At 47.5% G+C, this 15,949-nt stretch overlaps 1 protein-coding gene across 3 annotated transcripts in view; it reads right to left on the minus strand.

Annotated features, from left to right (window-relative positions):
- The window catches only part of LOC308439469 (S-adenosyl-L-methionine-dependent tRNA 4-demethylwyosine synthase TYW1), a 74,021-nt gene that overhangs the window by 37,588 nt on the left and 20,484 nt on the right, over window positions 1–15,949 (minus strand). For 2 of the 3 annotated variants that reach the window (XM_080941292.1, XM_080941291.1), the window contains exons 9-12: window positions 14,844–14,896; window positions 9,483–9,601; window positions 7,750–7,859; window positions 1,145–1,322 (exon numbers count right to left, since the gene is read on the minus strand). In XM_080941292.1, coding sequence (XP_080797418.1) covers window positions 1,145–1,322; window positions 7,750–7,859; window positions 9,483–9,601; window positions 14,844–14,896 — 460 coding nt within the window. The remainder of the gene's footprint in view (window positions 1–1,144; window positions 1,323–7,749; window positions 7,860–9,482; window positions 9,602–14,843; window positions 14,897–15,949) is intronic. The other variant, XM_080941293.1, reaches the window with a different exon arrangement.

Genomic DNA, 15,949 nt, shown 5'->3' on the forward strand with positions numbered 1-15,949 from the left:
AATCCATTTTTAAAAATTCTTTATAATCCCATCACTTGAGAGGTAGAGGAAGGGGGATCAAGAATTTAATGCCAGGCAGGGCTCCAAAGTAAGACCCTGCCTCAAAAGCCAAAGGAAGCAAAGAAGGCTGTCCTGAAAACTACTACATATCCAGCATAGCCTCAGACGCCCACTGCTTGCTCATAATCCTTCCTGATCACAGCAGAAACTAGCCTGATCCTTTTCCTGAGTAACCACTTAGGACAATGGACAGGAAATCTCAAAGGTCAGACGTACTGTACAAACATCTACTGCACACGGAAACCTGCAGTTCCAGCAGTGACACTGTGTGAAGTGTCTGAGATACAGGGTCAAGGAAGTCTCCTGATCTCACTCCAGAAGCAAAAAAGAAAGAAGGTCTCCATGAGTGACAGAGCTCACTCTAAAGGGCTGGATAACAGCAAGGGACGCTGAAGAAATCTGCTAGGACCTAGGGAATCAAATTCCTGCCTAGACCTGGCCTCTGTAACAAGGCAGTTCACAAGGCTCCCAGTCTGACCCCTTCCTCTACCTCTGCATACAACATGTCAATAAAGAAGGGTTGATGGCTCAGCAATTAAGAGCACTTGCTGCTCTTGCAGAGGACCTGGGGTGGTTCCCAGCACCCATATCAAATGGCTCATAATCGCCCATAATCGTCAATACCCTCTTCCGGCTTCTGAGAGAGCCTCAACATACACAGTACATATACAAATAACCAGACACACATACACATAAAATCAAAACACTGTTAAAGACTGCTATGGCGTAACTCCTGGGTCTGAGAACTCCATCACTACTTAGGATGATGGAAAAGGGAGAGTATGTTGGAATACAACCTTAAACCCAACCCTCACTGTCAAAATGTCCAAAGGCTGTGTGGACACCAGGATGGCGCCTTCGAAGTTTAAATGTCTGAGTGAAGTGCGATGGAGCATGCAGGGCGAGGATGGTTCCGCAGGTAAAGGGAAGCCTAGACTAATGACCTGAGGTTAGTCCCCAGGACCCAGGTGGTGGCCCAGCCTCAGCTTAACAGTGACTTCAGATCAGAGTCAGGCCTGCCTTCCACTGTTCACTGTCTACAAGCCAATAATGGCCCTGGAGTGCAGTGACACTGTGGCCTTACCTGATTTCCTCAGGGAACTGTGCATTGGTGACAAGGAAGCTGGAGATCCCATGCTGGTGGAGCAGCTTCAAAAGCCTGTTGATCTCTGGGTACATTATGGGCTCACCCACGAGCGACAGCGCACAGTGCTTGACCTCCATCCCCTCTTCAAAGCGCTCTGCCTTGAGACCTGGCACGCCTGAGAGCGGGAAAGAAAGTCAGAGCGAGGCACGAGCAGAGCGCTGCTTCCATGACCACTGACGACACATCGACTTCAGAAGGAAACCCCTTTTCAATTTGTTTTTTGTTTAAACTGGAGCTCATTCTGTGACCCAAGCTGGCCAGAAACTCTCAGTATTCCTACTGCTGAGATTACAGGAGTGGGCCACCACACCTACCTTAAAACTTAACTCTCTTTATAAAAAATGTTTTTACTTTATAGATGCCTGCGTGCACCACAGTCATACAGTGCCCAAGGAGACGAGAGAGGGCAGCAGATCACCCGAAGCTGGAGTTAACAGTCAGCTGCCCTGTGGGTGCTGGGAAGAGATCCCAGGTCCTCCCCCAAGAGCAGCAAGAGCTCTTAACCAGTAAGCCCTCTCTTTAGCCCTGAAACTTGACTGTGGGGCTGGAGAAATGGTGTAGTGGGCAAATCACAACCAACTGAAGACCTGGGTTCAGATCTCAGCAATCAGATATGAGGCTGAGCATGGCCATGCAAACCTCTATAACCCTAAGCATCAATGGGAGTAGACACAGGAGGATTGGTGGGGACTGCGAGAGACCCTATCTAAAATAATGGGGGGAGGGGCAATCATAGAACAGGATGCGCACCCACACACACACACCACAGACTGTGAATGGTATCTACCTCAAAGAAATTGTTATGATTAAATTAAAAAACTAGATGTGAAGATTTCCATGAGATCCAGGAGGCAGGCAGCAGCAGGTAGATCTCTGCCAGCCTTAGCCTGGTCTACCTAGTAAGACTCAAAAACAAAACAAAAAAATTTTTCTATGAGACCCTTCCACTAAGAACTAGCTATTATAATACCTTAATCCTAGTTTACTGAACAGCACAATCAACTAAGTGTTAGATGGGGAGGTGGCTCGGTCAATAAAATGCTTACTAAACAAGCATGAGGACCTCAGTTTGATCCTCAGAATCCCTGGAGTTTTGGGGTTTGTTTGTTTGTTTGTTTTAAAAAGCCAGGTAAATGGGACTAAGCCTTTAATCCCAATACTCAGGAGGCAGAGAGGCAGGTAGATTTCTGTGAGTTCTAGGCCAGTCTGGTGAACATAGCGCATTCCAGAGCAGCCAGGGCTACAGAGTGAGAACCTGTCTCAACAACAACAGGGTGTGGGTGGCGGCTCCTCAAGTAGCACAGGGGAGGCAGAGACAGTCAAGTGCCTGGGGCTGGGGTCAGCCAGTCTACTCGGTAAGTTCCAGGCCACTGACAGACCCTGTCTCAAAACCAACCAACCAACCAACCCAGGGTGGGCAGGGCCTGAGGAAAGACAACCAAGTCTGTCAGAGAGTGCTTGTTCAAATTGGGGACAGGCAGCGGGAGTGAGCTGTCAGCCTGAGTGGGCAGGTGCTGAGACGTTCATACCCCACCCCACCCCACCCCACACACTTCTGAAATCCTTTCAGCTTCCTTCCAACAAACACAGTTGTCGCCTGGGCTTTATACACACACACACACACACACAGACACACACAGACACACACAGACACACACACACAATCAGTGAGTAATGCCTCAGCAAAAACAAAGAACTTAAAATGTACTTGGAAATATAAACACGCAAATAAACCACCACCACTCCCCCACCCCCATCTAACGACCAGAAAGCAATGAAAAGTCTAAAAATGACAGATGACATCTTTTGTGTGCCTGACACTCAGCATGTGCATTTCCCATCAGTATTTCTGAGTTCTTCCTTGCGTTATCGAAATCTAAGATTTAACACAGATCCAAGTTTTAAATAAAACTTGATCCTTAAACTCAGTCTGTGTTGCCAAGACAACCTAGCACTCTGCCTAACAGTCCTGGTTAGCTTTAAATTCCCCGTGAGCAGCAGAAGAGAGGGGTGGGTTTACCCTGAACTGCAAAATAAATCAGCCTCCAACTCTGAATGTGGGACGAGGGTAGGGAAAGAAGCACTGGGCTCAACTTCTGACTCTACTATGAGGTCAGTCTGGCTTCCTGGGCAGGACTCCCACCTTCTCCTCCCTAATGTGTAACACAGTGAGCAGAGAAAGAGAACAAGAATTAAATTAGGGGCTGGAGATATGGCTCAGTTGGCCGAGTGCTTGCCCAGCAGACATAGGGGTGCATTCCTGTAACCCTAGCATTCAGGGGGAGGTAGAAGAAACACAAGTTAAAGGTTATCCTCAGCTACATGCTGAGTGAGGGGGGCCAGCTTGGGCTACATATGACTTTGATGCAACCCCATCCCCCTCCCCCTGCGCACACACCCAGATAAAAATAAGTAAGCAAAAATGAAGGCTTGCTAGTGACACAGAGCAAGATGATGACTGTTGAGGGACTGGGGTGCAGCTAATGTAAAATGGACTTCAGATGAGGCCGTCTGGAAGGAGTCACCAGCACGTGTTTTGCTGATTCGATACGTGCCTGGGAGAATAAGGTGTCCTAGGGAGAAGTTCTATGTGTATGGCCTGAGCAACAGAGTTCTGAACATCAGAGACAAAACAAGCAATGAACCCAACAAAGTAACCAACAGAAACCCCTGGGAGAAATACGGAAGAAGAAAAGTATGTCGGGTATTCAAAGACAGACAAGAAGCTGAACCATCTGTCAGACAGCTAAATGCATAAGCAATGCTCAAATGTTGGTTCTAGAGAGACAACTTCAGGAATCAGCACACACACACACACGCACAATACATATAAACAAGCACAAACAAAACGCAAGCATACACCCCAGACATGCACAAGCACACGCACATGCACACAATCCAATTCACAAAATCTTAACCCTTTCCAGTTTTCCTGGCTTCACTGTTGCTAAGCAACTTCTGGGCCATTTCCCTCATCATGAACAGCTTCCTCCTCCTGAATCATCACAAGAAGAGTCATCAGACAAACTAAGGAGCAAACTATTTCACAAAAAGATGCCAAAGAAAGCAGAGCTTTGGGATTTAGCCTAACATTCAGTAAACCAAATGGTACACACACATGATAAATGCACTAATCCACATACAACTTCGTAATTTCCTTTTTGTGGCTTGAGGCAAGGTCTTACTGTGAAATCAAGATTAACTTCAACTGTAGCCCAAGATGTGCTAGAACCTACTATTCTCCTGCCCCAATTTCCTAAGTACTAGAACTGCAGGTGAGCCTCACCAAGCCTGGCTCAAGTATCTCCACATCTGAAGTGGGGGCTAATCAAATATGAAACATTCTTCTTTATTCTCATGATACAGGTCCACTGCTGAGAGTGACAGCCATGACATATGTTTGATGAAGACTTCCCAATGTCAGGTGTGTATATGTATTTGTATTGGCACAAGTGCATGTCCAGTGTAGAGACCAGAAGACAACCTCCTTATTCCTTGGGGACCATCCATCTTGTTGAAACAGGGTCTCTCGTCAGCCTATACATCACCAAGGAAGCAAAGCTGGCTCGCAGGGAGCCCTGGGATTCCATCTGCCTGTCTTCTCGCATGCACATGCCACTGTGCCCAGATCTCTTATATGGGTTCTGGAAGTTGAACTCAGGTCCTTGAGCCTGTACAACATCAGGATTTTGTTTTGTCATCCCCTACTCCTCTCTCTGGACATTAGACAAGGTTCAGAGAACAGGGGCTGGAGAGATGGCTCAGAGGTTAAGACCACTGGCTGCTTTTGTGGAGAAGCTGGGTCTGGTCTGAGCACACATGTGGCAGCTCAAAACCCTGTGACTCCAGTTCCAGGCGATCTGATGATCTTTTCTGGCCTTGGTGGGCACCAGACACGCATGTGCACATACATACATTCAGGCAAAAAAGTCATACACACAAAGGAAAGGAAAGAAAAAGCAATCAAGCCACTCCACACCTCTACGCCACTTTCTGACACAGCCTTCGGCAAGCCATTAGTGTGTCTGCTCTAAGTATGAACAGAAACACTAGCAACAAATGTCTATTTCATTTGCATCTTCAAGACCCACAGCATTCTTAACAATGCAGTCACCCCTTGATACGCCAGGGCTGATCCTCTGAGACTGTGTGCCTGCCAGGGTGGTGCTGGGGGTGGTATTGGGGGGAGGCAGAGCATAGTGCAAAAAGATGCTGAGTTGCATTGAATTTCTGACCTGATCATCAATACAGAGTGTATACAGGAGATGTCGAGAAGAAAGCTATCTTAATGGCTGGGTAAAAGAACTGGAGAGACTGATTGCCCGCTGAACTGAGAGCACAGGGGAAATCATTTGGAAAAAAGAAATCGGTGAGTATCTTCAAAACCGGCTCTAAGCTAGGCAATATGCTAATGTTAGAAAACCAGAGACAACAGGCAACACAGCCCATAGTCCTTCTTGTCCTCAAAAGCAGGATGCTGAGATGAGGGAGCCACCCCTCCTCTACAGAACAAAGGATGACCTTTTTGTTGTTGGTTGGCTGGGAGGTTTGGTTAGGTTTTGAAAGTAGGGGGCGTGCAGGGGGGCAGGGGATGACGGACAGACTTGTAGCCCAGACTGGCTTTGAACTGCCTCCCCCTTCCCAAGTGCTGGGATTAGTGTGCACCACCATGCCTGGTTTATTTAGTGTAGGGATAGAGCCCAGGCTTCACACACATGCCAGGCAAGTCTGCCTGAACCACACTCTCAGGCTGATAGACACTGAAGTGATTGCACACCTTCTAAAGACAAGCCAGGGTGGAGGTGCCCAGTGTAGCAGCTAGGAGGAAAAGGGCTTCAAGAATGGGCATACATATACTTTGCAATTGATGGAGGAGGAGAGGGAGAAGAGGAGGAGGGGAAGGGAAGACAAAAGAACTAAAACTATTTCTAAGCATTTCTGGTTACAACATACAAATGCCAACGTATTCTATATATGCCTAAATGACACTAATAAATGCCCCCTCTTCTCTCTGTCCCTGTCCCCTCCCACCCATCTCTTTTTTCAGTTTTATGAAACAGGGTCTCAAACTTACTATCCTCTGCCACAGTCTCCTGCTGGGATGACGGCAGTGCAGACAGACAGACACCTAACTAATAAATCTATTCTGATGCCTCCCAATCAACTTCAAATGTCACTGACCTTAGGAAAGAGCTGCGTCTAAAACACTGGAAAGGGGGTGGGGGACCTGCAGCCCTGCTTCTAGAGCCACCTTCTTAGTGGCTCCAACAACACAGGACAATTTACCCGTGTGTACAGTGCTGTCATATAAAACCAGCATGTCACAAGTTCACCCCACCAGTCTACAGCAGGCTCTCAATTACACACCCAAGTTCAACAGTGTAGACTCCTGGAATCCTGTGAGAGGCACACACTGGCCAGCCATGGTGGCCCACACCTGTCAACCAGGCCTCAGGAGGCTGAAACAAGACGAGTTCAAGGCTAGCCTGAGCTACACAGTAAGACCCTCATCTCAAAAGCAGGAGAGAAAGGAAGAGGAACGCACAAAGAAAGAACTGTGCATTCACAGGCCTCAGCTCGCTAGACTTCCTCTCCGGGAAGGAGCAGCCGTCGGCGTTTGAGCAGCCGCAGATGGTTCTGACTCACAGTAAAGTCTGGAGCCAGAGCTCCCCGGTGAAGCCAAGTACATCTAAGTATTCGGCAGAACTGAACTGGAAAACTAGAAAATAAAGGACAGTTTCTGCTGCATCACTGTGGGCCATGTGAAGGCATTTTATTAAGAGCACCACACTTTTCATGGGGCATTAATAAACCCTTTCCCAGGCAACCCTACTTCACTAACCATTTTATATACACGTAACACCATTTTGCGTTTGTTTGGTTTTTTTTTTTTTTTTTTTTTTTTGGTTTTTTTTAGACAAGGACTCTTTATAGACCAATCTGGCCTTTAAATTTAGAGATCCACCTGCCTCCTGAGTGCTGGGTTTGAGCCCCCACATCTACCTTACTTTTATCTTTAATTATGCATGTGGTGTGTGTCTGGGAGAGAAGAGTATGTGCATGAGTGTAGGTAGTGCCTGCAGAGGCCAGAAGAGGGCGCCAGATCCCCAGAGCTGTGGTGCTGGGTTGTAAGCCACATAAAATGGGGGCTGGGAACACAACTTTAGTAGCACACTCTCTAAGCTGCTGAGCCCGTCTGTCTACAGACCGAAGCATCCGTTCATTCCCAAAGCCACATCAGCTCTCCAAGAAGCAACAGCAGAGGCTTTGTTGATTGGTATTAGTGTTTCCTGTCAGAGAGGATATGGAATGTGTGCCTAGCATGTAGGCATGCATGAAGCCCTGGCTTCCATCCCCACCACAGGACAAGGCCAGATGCAGTGAAAAACACCTGTAATGCTGGTACTCTAGAGACAGAGAGGCAGGAGGATCAGAAGTCCAAGGCCATCTTCCACTACAAGGCAAGTTCAAGGCCAGCCTGAGATGATAAGACTTGTCTCATAACAAAATTAAAAAAAAAAAAAAAGCAAACAGGTAAATACCTTTGAACTTTTTAATCATGTTCTGATGGTTCTCAATGGCTTCCTTTAAGATCAATTCTGGCTGGTCCATCTTCCACCTCCACTCAGTGCCCACAGGATTGGTGTGGTGCCTGTCAACACAGTACAGAGCGCTAAGGGTTTCCGCTATGACACCCGAGAGTCTACTGTGATTAGCCCGTCCAACACAAGGTTAGAGCCGCTGTCCCGACAAAGCTCCACCGTTGAGAGGATTCTCCCTGCTTGAGTCATGGCACATGGCAGACATGGGTGGAGAGCTCCTTCAGCAGTCTGCTCGGCTCTGGGCTCAGAGCAACTCCACATACAGATTGACCAAAAAATGAACCTGATTTTTAGAAAGTACTGTATTACTTACTTATGGGTATGTCTGTGGGTATATGTGCACCTCTGTTCAGGAACTCAAGGAGCCCAGAAGAGGCATCGGCTTCCCTGGTCCTCTGAAAAGGAATAATTGCTTCTAACAGCTGAGCCACCTGCTTTTAGTCCTGCTCACTGGACACAGACACAAATGTACGGCGACCTCTGGCCAGCACATTTCCACTGTGAGCTGACAATGCCTAAACCACATGAGAAGAGCAGAAGCGCTCAAATTGAGAAACCACAGCCTACACCAGGCACTCGAGTTTCTTAAGAACAGTGGGTATGGCTTCTTTCTATACTCCAGTCTTTTGAGACAGACTCCCATATAGTCCAGGCTACCCTCAAATTCCCCATGTAGTTGAGGATAACCTTTAACTTCTAATCCTCCAGCTCCCAAATCCCCTGTGCTGGGATTATGGTGCTGATGTGGTTTATGCAGTGTTGGGAATGGAACCCAGGGCTTCATGTATGAGCAGCAAGCACTCTACCAACTGAGCCACACCCACAGCACTTCCTATTCTTTGGCTATTTTTCCTTTAGTGTTCCTTGGCATATTTAACACATACAGGCCCTCCTTGTTCCAGCTCTGATTTTTTTGTCCTGTATTTATTTATATGTGGTTATACAAATGTATGTGCGGATGACCCCAGAGGCCAGAAGAGGGCATCAGATCCCTGTAGAGTTGGAGTTTCAGGCAACTGTGAACTACCTGATGTTGAGAGCTGGGAGTGAAATTCAATCAGAAGAGCAGCAAGCACTCTTAACCACTGAGCTATTCTCCAACCCCCAGTTACAATTTTTAAACACTAATTGTAGTGATTTGAATAGGTTTGGCCCCGTAGATTCATGTGTTTGAGCGCTTGGCTCACAGAGAAGTGACACTATTAGGAGGTGTGGCCTTGTTGGAGGAAGTGTGTCACTGTGGGGTTGGGCGGGCTTTGAGGATTCCTAGTGCTCAAGCTCCTCCAAGGACAGAAGAGAGCATCCTCCTGTAGAGGAGCCTATGGAGGACAGTCCCCTCCTAGCTGCCTTCTGATCAAACAGTAGGACTCTCAGCTCCTTCTCTAGCACCCAGTCTGCCTGCCATGTTTCCCACCACGGTGATAATGGACTGAACGTCTGAAACTGTAAGCCAGCCCTAACTAAATGTTTTCCTTTGTAAGAGTTGCCTTGGCCGTGTCTGTTCACAGCAATGAAACCCTAAGACACTAATTTGAACAAGACACTCATGACAGGGCTACGTAGGCTGGCATTCTTCTTAAAAGTTTGCTGGAGCTCGGTCCATACAGCACCAGAGTCCAGCACTCCCCAGCAGTGCTCAGCATTTGGTCACCACAGCACACGCCTGCACTTACCGCCAGCAGAAGACACATTTATTCGCACATGCCAAGCTCGGGGTGGCTTCCATGCAGCGATGGCTCTCGATGCCGTAGAAGGTGTGTTTGTAACAACCTCCTCTCCCCCGCAGCATTGACTAAACAGGCAGGAAACAGACCATCATTTGATTAGAACAACAGAGACTGGGCAGCTAGACATTGTTTGTTTGCCTGCTTTTGTTTTCTACTGTGTGTGAGGTGAATGAGTGCAGGCCCAGGCAGGCCGCAGCATCGAAGGTCTGAAGACGGTTGTGGAATTGACTTTCTGGCACCCTTATGTAGGTCCCAGAGATTGGACTCAGGTCACTAGGCTTGTGTGGCAGGTCAGTAGGTTTGTGCGAGCTATCTCCTCCACCCAAAGGCATCATTCTTAAGACAGCACTGTTGGGCAAAGGATGACTCAAGTGGGTAAAAATACTGGCTGACCTGAGTTTCACCCCTGCGACATACAAGGTAGGTACACCAACATCTCCAAATTGTCCTCTGACATCCACACACCGATAACTAAGTTCTGTCTGTGCTTTTCCCAGCCTGCGTCCCGCTGTCAGCAGTATGTGACCATGCTGCCTTAGTTCCACTCTCCCCATGTGCATCCTGATACTTCAGTGTCAGAGATGCTAACTGAGTACCTCATTAGTCCACAAATCCCCGAGGCCCCACTCTGAGTTCTGTTTGTTTTATGTGTGATCTACTTTGATCTCTGTGCTTCAGACTGGGTACATCCTATTGACTGGTCCTGTGCCATCGATGTGCTGGGGTCGGTGTACAGAGGCTGAGCCCTCGGGAAGTTGTTTTATCTGTTACTCTGATTTTCTATTGTATTGGGCTTCTCAGCTGTGCTCTTAGCCTTGCTCTTTGGCAGACTGTTTTATTCCTTCACTTGTGTGGAGATCACCCAGTTCGATCCTGTTGACAGCAGCTATCCAAGTTATGACTTTCTCAAGTCCTTCCTGTGGCAGGTCATTTTTCTACAGTGTCCTGAGCACTCTGCCAGTGAGGAGAGTCTGGACCTGTAGTTCTCAACCTGTAGGTCTGACCCCATAGGGGCGCCACCTATGAGACATATCAAATATTCAAGACTCATGACACAGCACCAAAGTTACAGTCATGAAGTAGCAACAAAAACAGATGTTATGGTTGGGGGTCATTACATGGGAGATGTATTAAAGGGCTGCAGAGTTAGAAAGGTTGAGAACCTCTGATCTACACCTTCCCCTCCCACTGCATGTGTGTGCGTGTGTGTGTGTGTGTGTGTGTGTGTGTCTGTGTGTGTGTGTGTGTGAGAGTCTGTGTGTGTGTCTGTGTGTGCCTGTGTCTGTCTGTCTGTCTCTTGCTGAGCTGGAAAACAGGTCCTGTGCTGGGCTTTCCACAGCAACTATACTTCCTTAGCCTTTACAGAGGACATTACCTTGAATGAACCCTGGTCTTTGCTGGTTCACTGGAAGTCAAGAGTGTCAAGCCAGCAGGCTTTTCACCCTGGGCTGCTTCTACAGCAAGGCCTGTATAGTCCGCAGAAAGGAAACTCCTGGCCTCACAGGGACAAAGGGGCTGCCCTGGCTGCACGAGCCACCTAGTTACCAAGGTACTGCTATGGTGCAAGTGGGAAAGAAAATGTCAGGCCAGCGAGGAAGGAGAGCATTTCTCAGGCCAGATTCCTTGTGGGGGAATGGTCTCTTCTCACAAAAATTGGTTGGCTGGTATCTCCAGACGGAGAGAATTCCAGGCCCAGCTAGACTAAAGAGCACATGCCCTATTTGTTAGTGGGGATGCCAGTGCCCTTTGTCAGGAGAACTGCCTAACTCAGCTGGAGGGATTTCCCTTTGGGCAAGAGAGTAGAGCCTAGGGAGGCATGCCTTTCTGTGAGGCAGAGGCAGCTAGCACTGTGTGAGACTTCCAGCTTCTGTGATGCTCCCCACGCCTGACAGCTGCCCTCCTCTCACCACCTCCTTCACAGCACACCTCAGAGCCTTGCCTCCTGGCTACAGAACCCAAAAAAACTGCCCAGAACATGATGCCCAAGCCCTCCCGGCATATATGGGATGCCAGCCAGGCTCCCAATCTTGCAGCCTAATAACCCTTGACATGGAACTTCGGAAGATGTCAGATCCTTTGCTTCTCTCATCAAGCTCCTCTCCATCCCTCTCCTCACACAGAGCACTGCTTTGGCTCAGGACACTCAACAGCCCTGGCTCTGTCGTCTGTCACTGTGACTGATTTCCCCACCACACTGATTACTCACATTCTCCAAATATGCAGCCATCCATGACCCAGTCCCTACACGTAATCAGTGCTATCCCAGTGCAGGGACCGGCCATCTAGCACACGGCCTCACACTGACTTAGTGTGACACTGAGTTACAGACCGAGTCACTCACCCATTCACACACAGTTCAGAGTGGCTGGGGCTTCACATTCTTTCTTGCCTACCCTGTCCTTCAGAAAGTCTGCATGGGAGCTTTGTTTGAGACAGGGTCTTATGTATAACAGGATAGGTTCACACTCTCAGTAGCCACAAATGACAACTACACTACTTTACCCAGTGCTAGAGATGGAGGAAACCAAGGTTTCCTGACTCGAGGCAAGTACGCTGAGCCACACCCACAGCCCCACGGACATATTTGAATTAAGTGACAAATGTTTTACTGTAAAACCATCATCATCTTTTGCATACCAGAGGACAACTTGTGCGACTTGGTTCTCTCCTTCCACCAAATGGGTCACAGTTACTGAGCACAAATGGTCAGACACACTGAGCCATCTTGCCAGCCCTTAGGAATATTTGTTTACAAACAGATATGGGAATGATAGAGATGGGGTGGCGGCTGCCAGGTGTTGTCCTGGACAAGGGAACGGTGACACTGCATAGCTGCTGACCGGAGAGCAGGGCGGCGAGGAGACCGAGAAGCCCCCGGTGACAGGACACGAAAAATAAGAGACTCTGGCACAAACTCAAACTGCTGAGCAAGGACACTATCACCTTCAGAGTCACAGGGTAGCTTCCGGCAAGACAGCTCATGTGTAGCTGGACAGCAAGGTAGCCAGGTAAGGCAGTGTGCGTCTATAATGCCGGGACTCAAAAGGACCAGAAGTTCAAGGCCAGCCTGAGCTACACAATAAGACTCTATATCCAAAGCAGTTAAGAAACAAGGAAAATAACTCCCTGTAGAATTCTTATTAATATAACCTTTTTAAAAAATGACTGCTGACCTCACATATTGTTAATAATTCCCATAAGCAAACTAAGTGAATGAATAAAAATCTACCTGTAGTAACCATGTGTTTGAATTGTTCCAGGGTTGCCCATCACTCACTCTGAAACTCACCACAGGTCTAGCATCCATATTGACCTAACCCTTCCTTTTATTCCTGTTTTCCATACATGGCCTCCTCCAGTGGGAATGGCTAAAGGAGATCATCTGCAAGTCTTTTTACAAATCGGAAACGGGGCTAGAGAGATGGCTCAGCAGTTACAAACACATCATGCTCCTGCAGAAGTCCCAGATTTAGTTCCCAGCACCAGGGAGGTGGCCACCACCTGTGACTCCAGCCTGAGGACTCAATGCCCTCTTCTGGCCACTGAGGGCACTACATACATGTGAGCGCACGCGGACACACATACACCACACACACACACACACACACTTTACATTAAAATTAAAATAAATTAGAAACCAAACATGGACCTTAATGAGTTGTGACATTTCAACACATGAGACCTATTTTGTGTGTCATTCCATGCCAACCCCCCACCGAGGGACATCTCAGGGCTCCACACCCACTCTAAGTTATGAATGAGGTCTGAGTCTGTGGAGTTGCGTGCAGCCTCCCTCCCCTCTCACTTTCTTCACTGGATTGTAAGCCCTGGGCTTCTTCGCCCTCCTTTAGTAAGGGCTGCTTCCCTCTTAGTTTTACCACAAATTAATAAGCCTGGCATCTCACTGATTCCCATGCAGAGCAACTTCTAATCTTTCTCAAATTTAAATGTATCCACTTTGGGAGGGCTGGGGGCATGGCTCAGGGATAAAATGCTTGCCTAGCACAGGTGAGCCTCCAGCTAGATGCTCAGCACCGCCCAGAGGAGGAGCTAAGAGGAGAAATAATAAAAAGAGGAAGAGCAAAAGGGGAGTGAAGACAGAGGAGGGGGAAGAAGAGAAAGAGGAGGATGTAAAAGAGGAGGAGGAAGAGGAGTCAGCAGCAGAAGTGGGACAGCAGATCTAGACAGAGCACTGGCCGCTCACCAAGGCATCTACACTGAAGCATCACAGCATTTTCATAGAAATACATATTTAACATAATGTGCTTCCACTTTCATTTTATTAGAGATGGGATGAAACACCAATTTTCAAAATTATGCATGTGATTTACTATCTGAAAATTGAATTTAGCAATGGTAAAAAAGACACTACTTATTACTAGCTGTGTACAGAAGGCACCAAGTCCAACATCAATGAAAGTCACTGGACTGGAAAAGAGAACCGTGGGGAATGTGATGTGTGGAAACCATTAACTAATGTGCAGGGCTGAGCATGCTGTCACCAAAAGGAGAAGTAACATAAAGTATCGGAGCAAAGGTCTCGGAATATTTGTACCTTAAGAAGAAGGGAAAGGTTAGGATTAAATAGTTTCTTCAGGATGTAGCTCAGAGGTAACAGTGTTTACCCAGCAAGAATGAGCCCCTGGATTGAAGCCCCAGGACCCTAGGTATGTGTAATCCCAGCATTTGGGAAGTAGAGAAAAAAGAAAATCAGGAGTTCAAGGTCATCCTCAATGAGTTCAAGGCCAGCCCAGGGTCCATTAATCAACATCTCAATGAATAGGTAAGGTATGACCTGCAATGCCATCAGCCACAGGGACGAATCAAAAGTGGATTCATGGCACCCAACAGCTGTGCCACAGAAACTTCAGACCAGTGACAGAAAGCAGACACAATGAGCCACACCTATGCTGGGGTCTTCTGAAATGTGGACTGAACCACTTCATGTGGAGACAAAAGGCAGATCAGTGGTTTGTGAGAGCCGGGGGAGGAGTCAAGAATGCTGATGCTGGCCTTTCTTCCTGAGAGAGATCCTCAGGGTGGGCTGTGATGATGGCTATCAACACACTAAAATGAGCGTGTAAAGTGCACCGCAACCACACTGCTGAGAACATAAGGGAACCATCCAAGTGGCTGTCAAGCTTGAAGACCTGATGTTGGTCCCCAGAGCCCACAAGGATGAAGGAGAGAACCAAGTCCTGAGGGTTGTGCTCTGACCTCCATGTGTGCGCACACACATACACAAATCAAAAAGAAAAAATAAGATGCAGAAAATAGAAACAATATCTCCATAAAACTAATAAATACCTTTGTCCACCTGCAAAGCTTCACACCGGAGTGGCTGCCAATCAACTGGTACCCTACGTGGAGAAGCAGACAACAGACAGAAATGAACCAAAGTCCCACAGAAGGTGACAAAAAAACAAAGCAAAGCCACTTTTCTTTACTAAGTTACACAATTCAATGACCCTGTAGCTAAAAAACCTCAAGGCTTAAATTGCTGAGAAGGCTTTGTATTTGGGTTTGTGACTAGGCCTCACAGTAGCCCCAGCCGTCCTTCCTCAGCCTCCAAGAGTGCTGAGGTGGCAGGCTGTGAGCCATGAGAAACTGATTCAAGTTTACCCATACTGAGGCACGACTTGTAGCCTCTACAGCCAGCAGGTCATAATGAAGTCTGAGGCCAGGCTGGGTTACATGCCTTTAATCCCAGCGCCCAGGAGGCAGATCTTGAGACTAACCTAGTCTACGTAGTGAGCTTCAGAACAACCAGGGCTACACAGTAAGAGCCTAGCTCACAAAAAATAAAAAATAAAAATAAAATAAAATGTATATGTATTTAATGACAGAGACTCAAACAATAAACTAACTCATTGTCATGTGGGGAAGATTTTGGCTTCCAGGAGCTCAGCGGTCTCAAGGGCAATCTCAGTAGTAAGTCCCAAGGCGTGAGCAGTGTCCCAAACAAACCTGGTCTCCTTCCTCTTACTCTATTGAAACACCCAGTCCAAAAGCAACTTATGGGAACACAGTTTGTCTGTCTCATACTTTTAGGTCAGTCTATCGCTGAGAAAAATCGGGGGAGGAAGGTAAACTGAAAATATGAGAACACTGCTCAATGGCTCACTTGCAGGCCACTGCTCACTTATGCACATAGTCTAGGACCATAGCTCAAGGACTGGTGCCGCCCACAGTGGGTTCCTCCCTCCTACATCAATTAACAATCAAGACAATTCCCGGCAGACATGCCAACAGGCCAAGCTGACCTGGGCAATTTTTCAACTAAGATTTCCTTCTTAGGTGACAGCTGTGTCAAACTGACAATTAAGGTTGACTTAGATCTTGCCCAGAAACACACTGCATTCAACAACTAGAGTATATGTGGCCATTTAAATGAGAAATGTCCCACAGAGACT

The sequence above is a fragment of the Micromys minutus genome (assembly GCF_963924665.1).
Source record: "Micromys minutus genome assembly, chromosome: 29".
In the NCBI taxonomy this organism is placed as follows: Eukaryota; Metazoa; Chordata; class Mammalia; order Rodentia; family Muridae; genus Micromys; species Micromys minutus.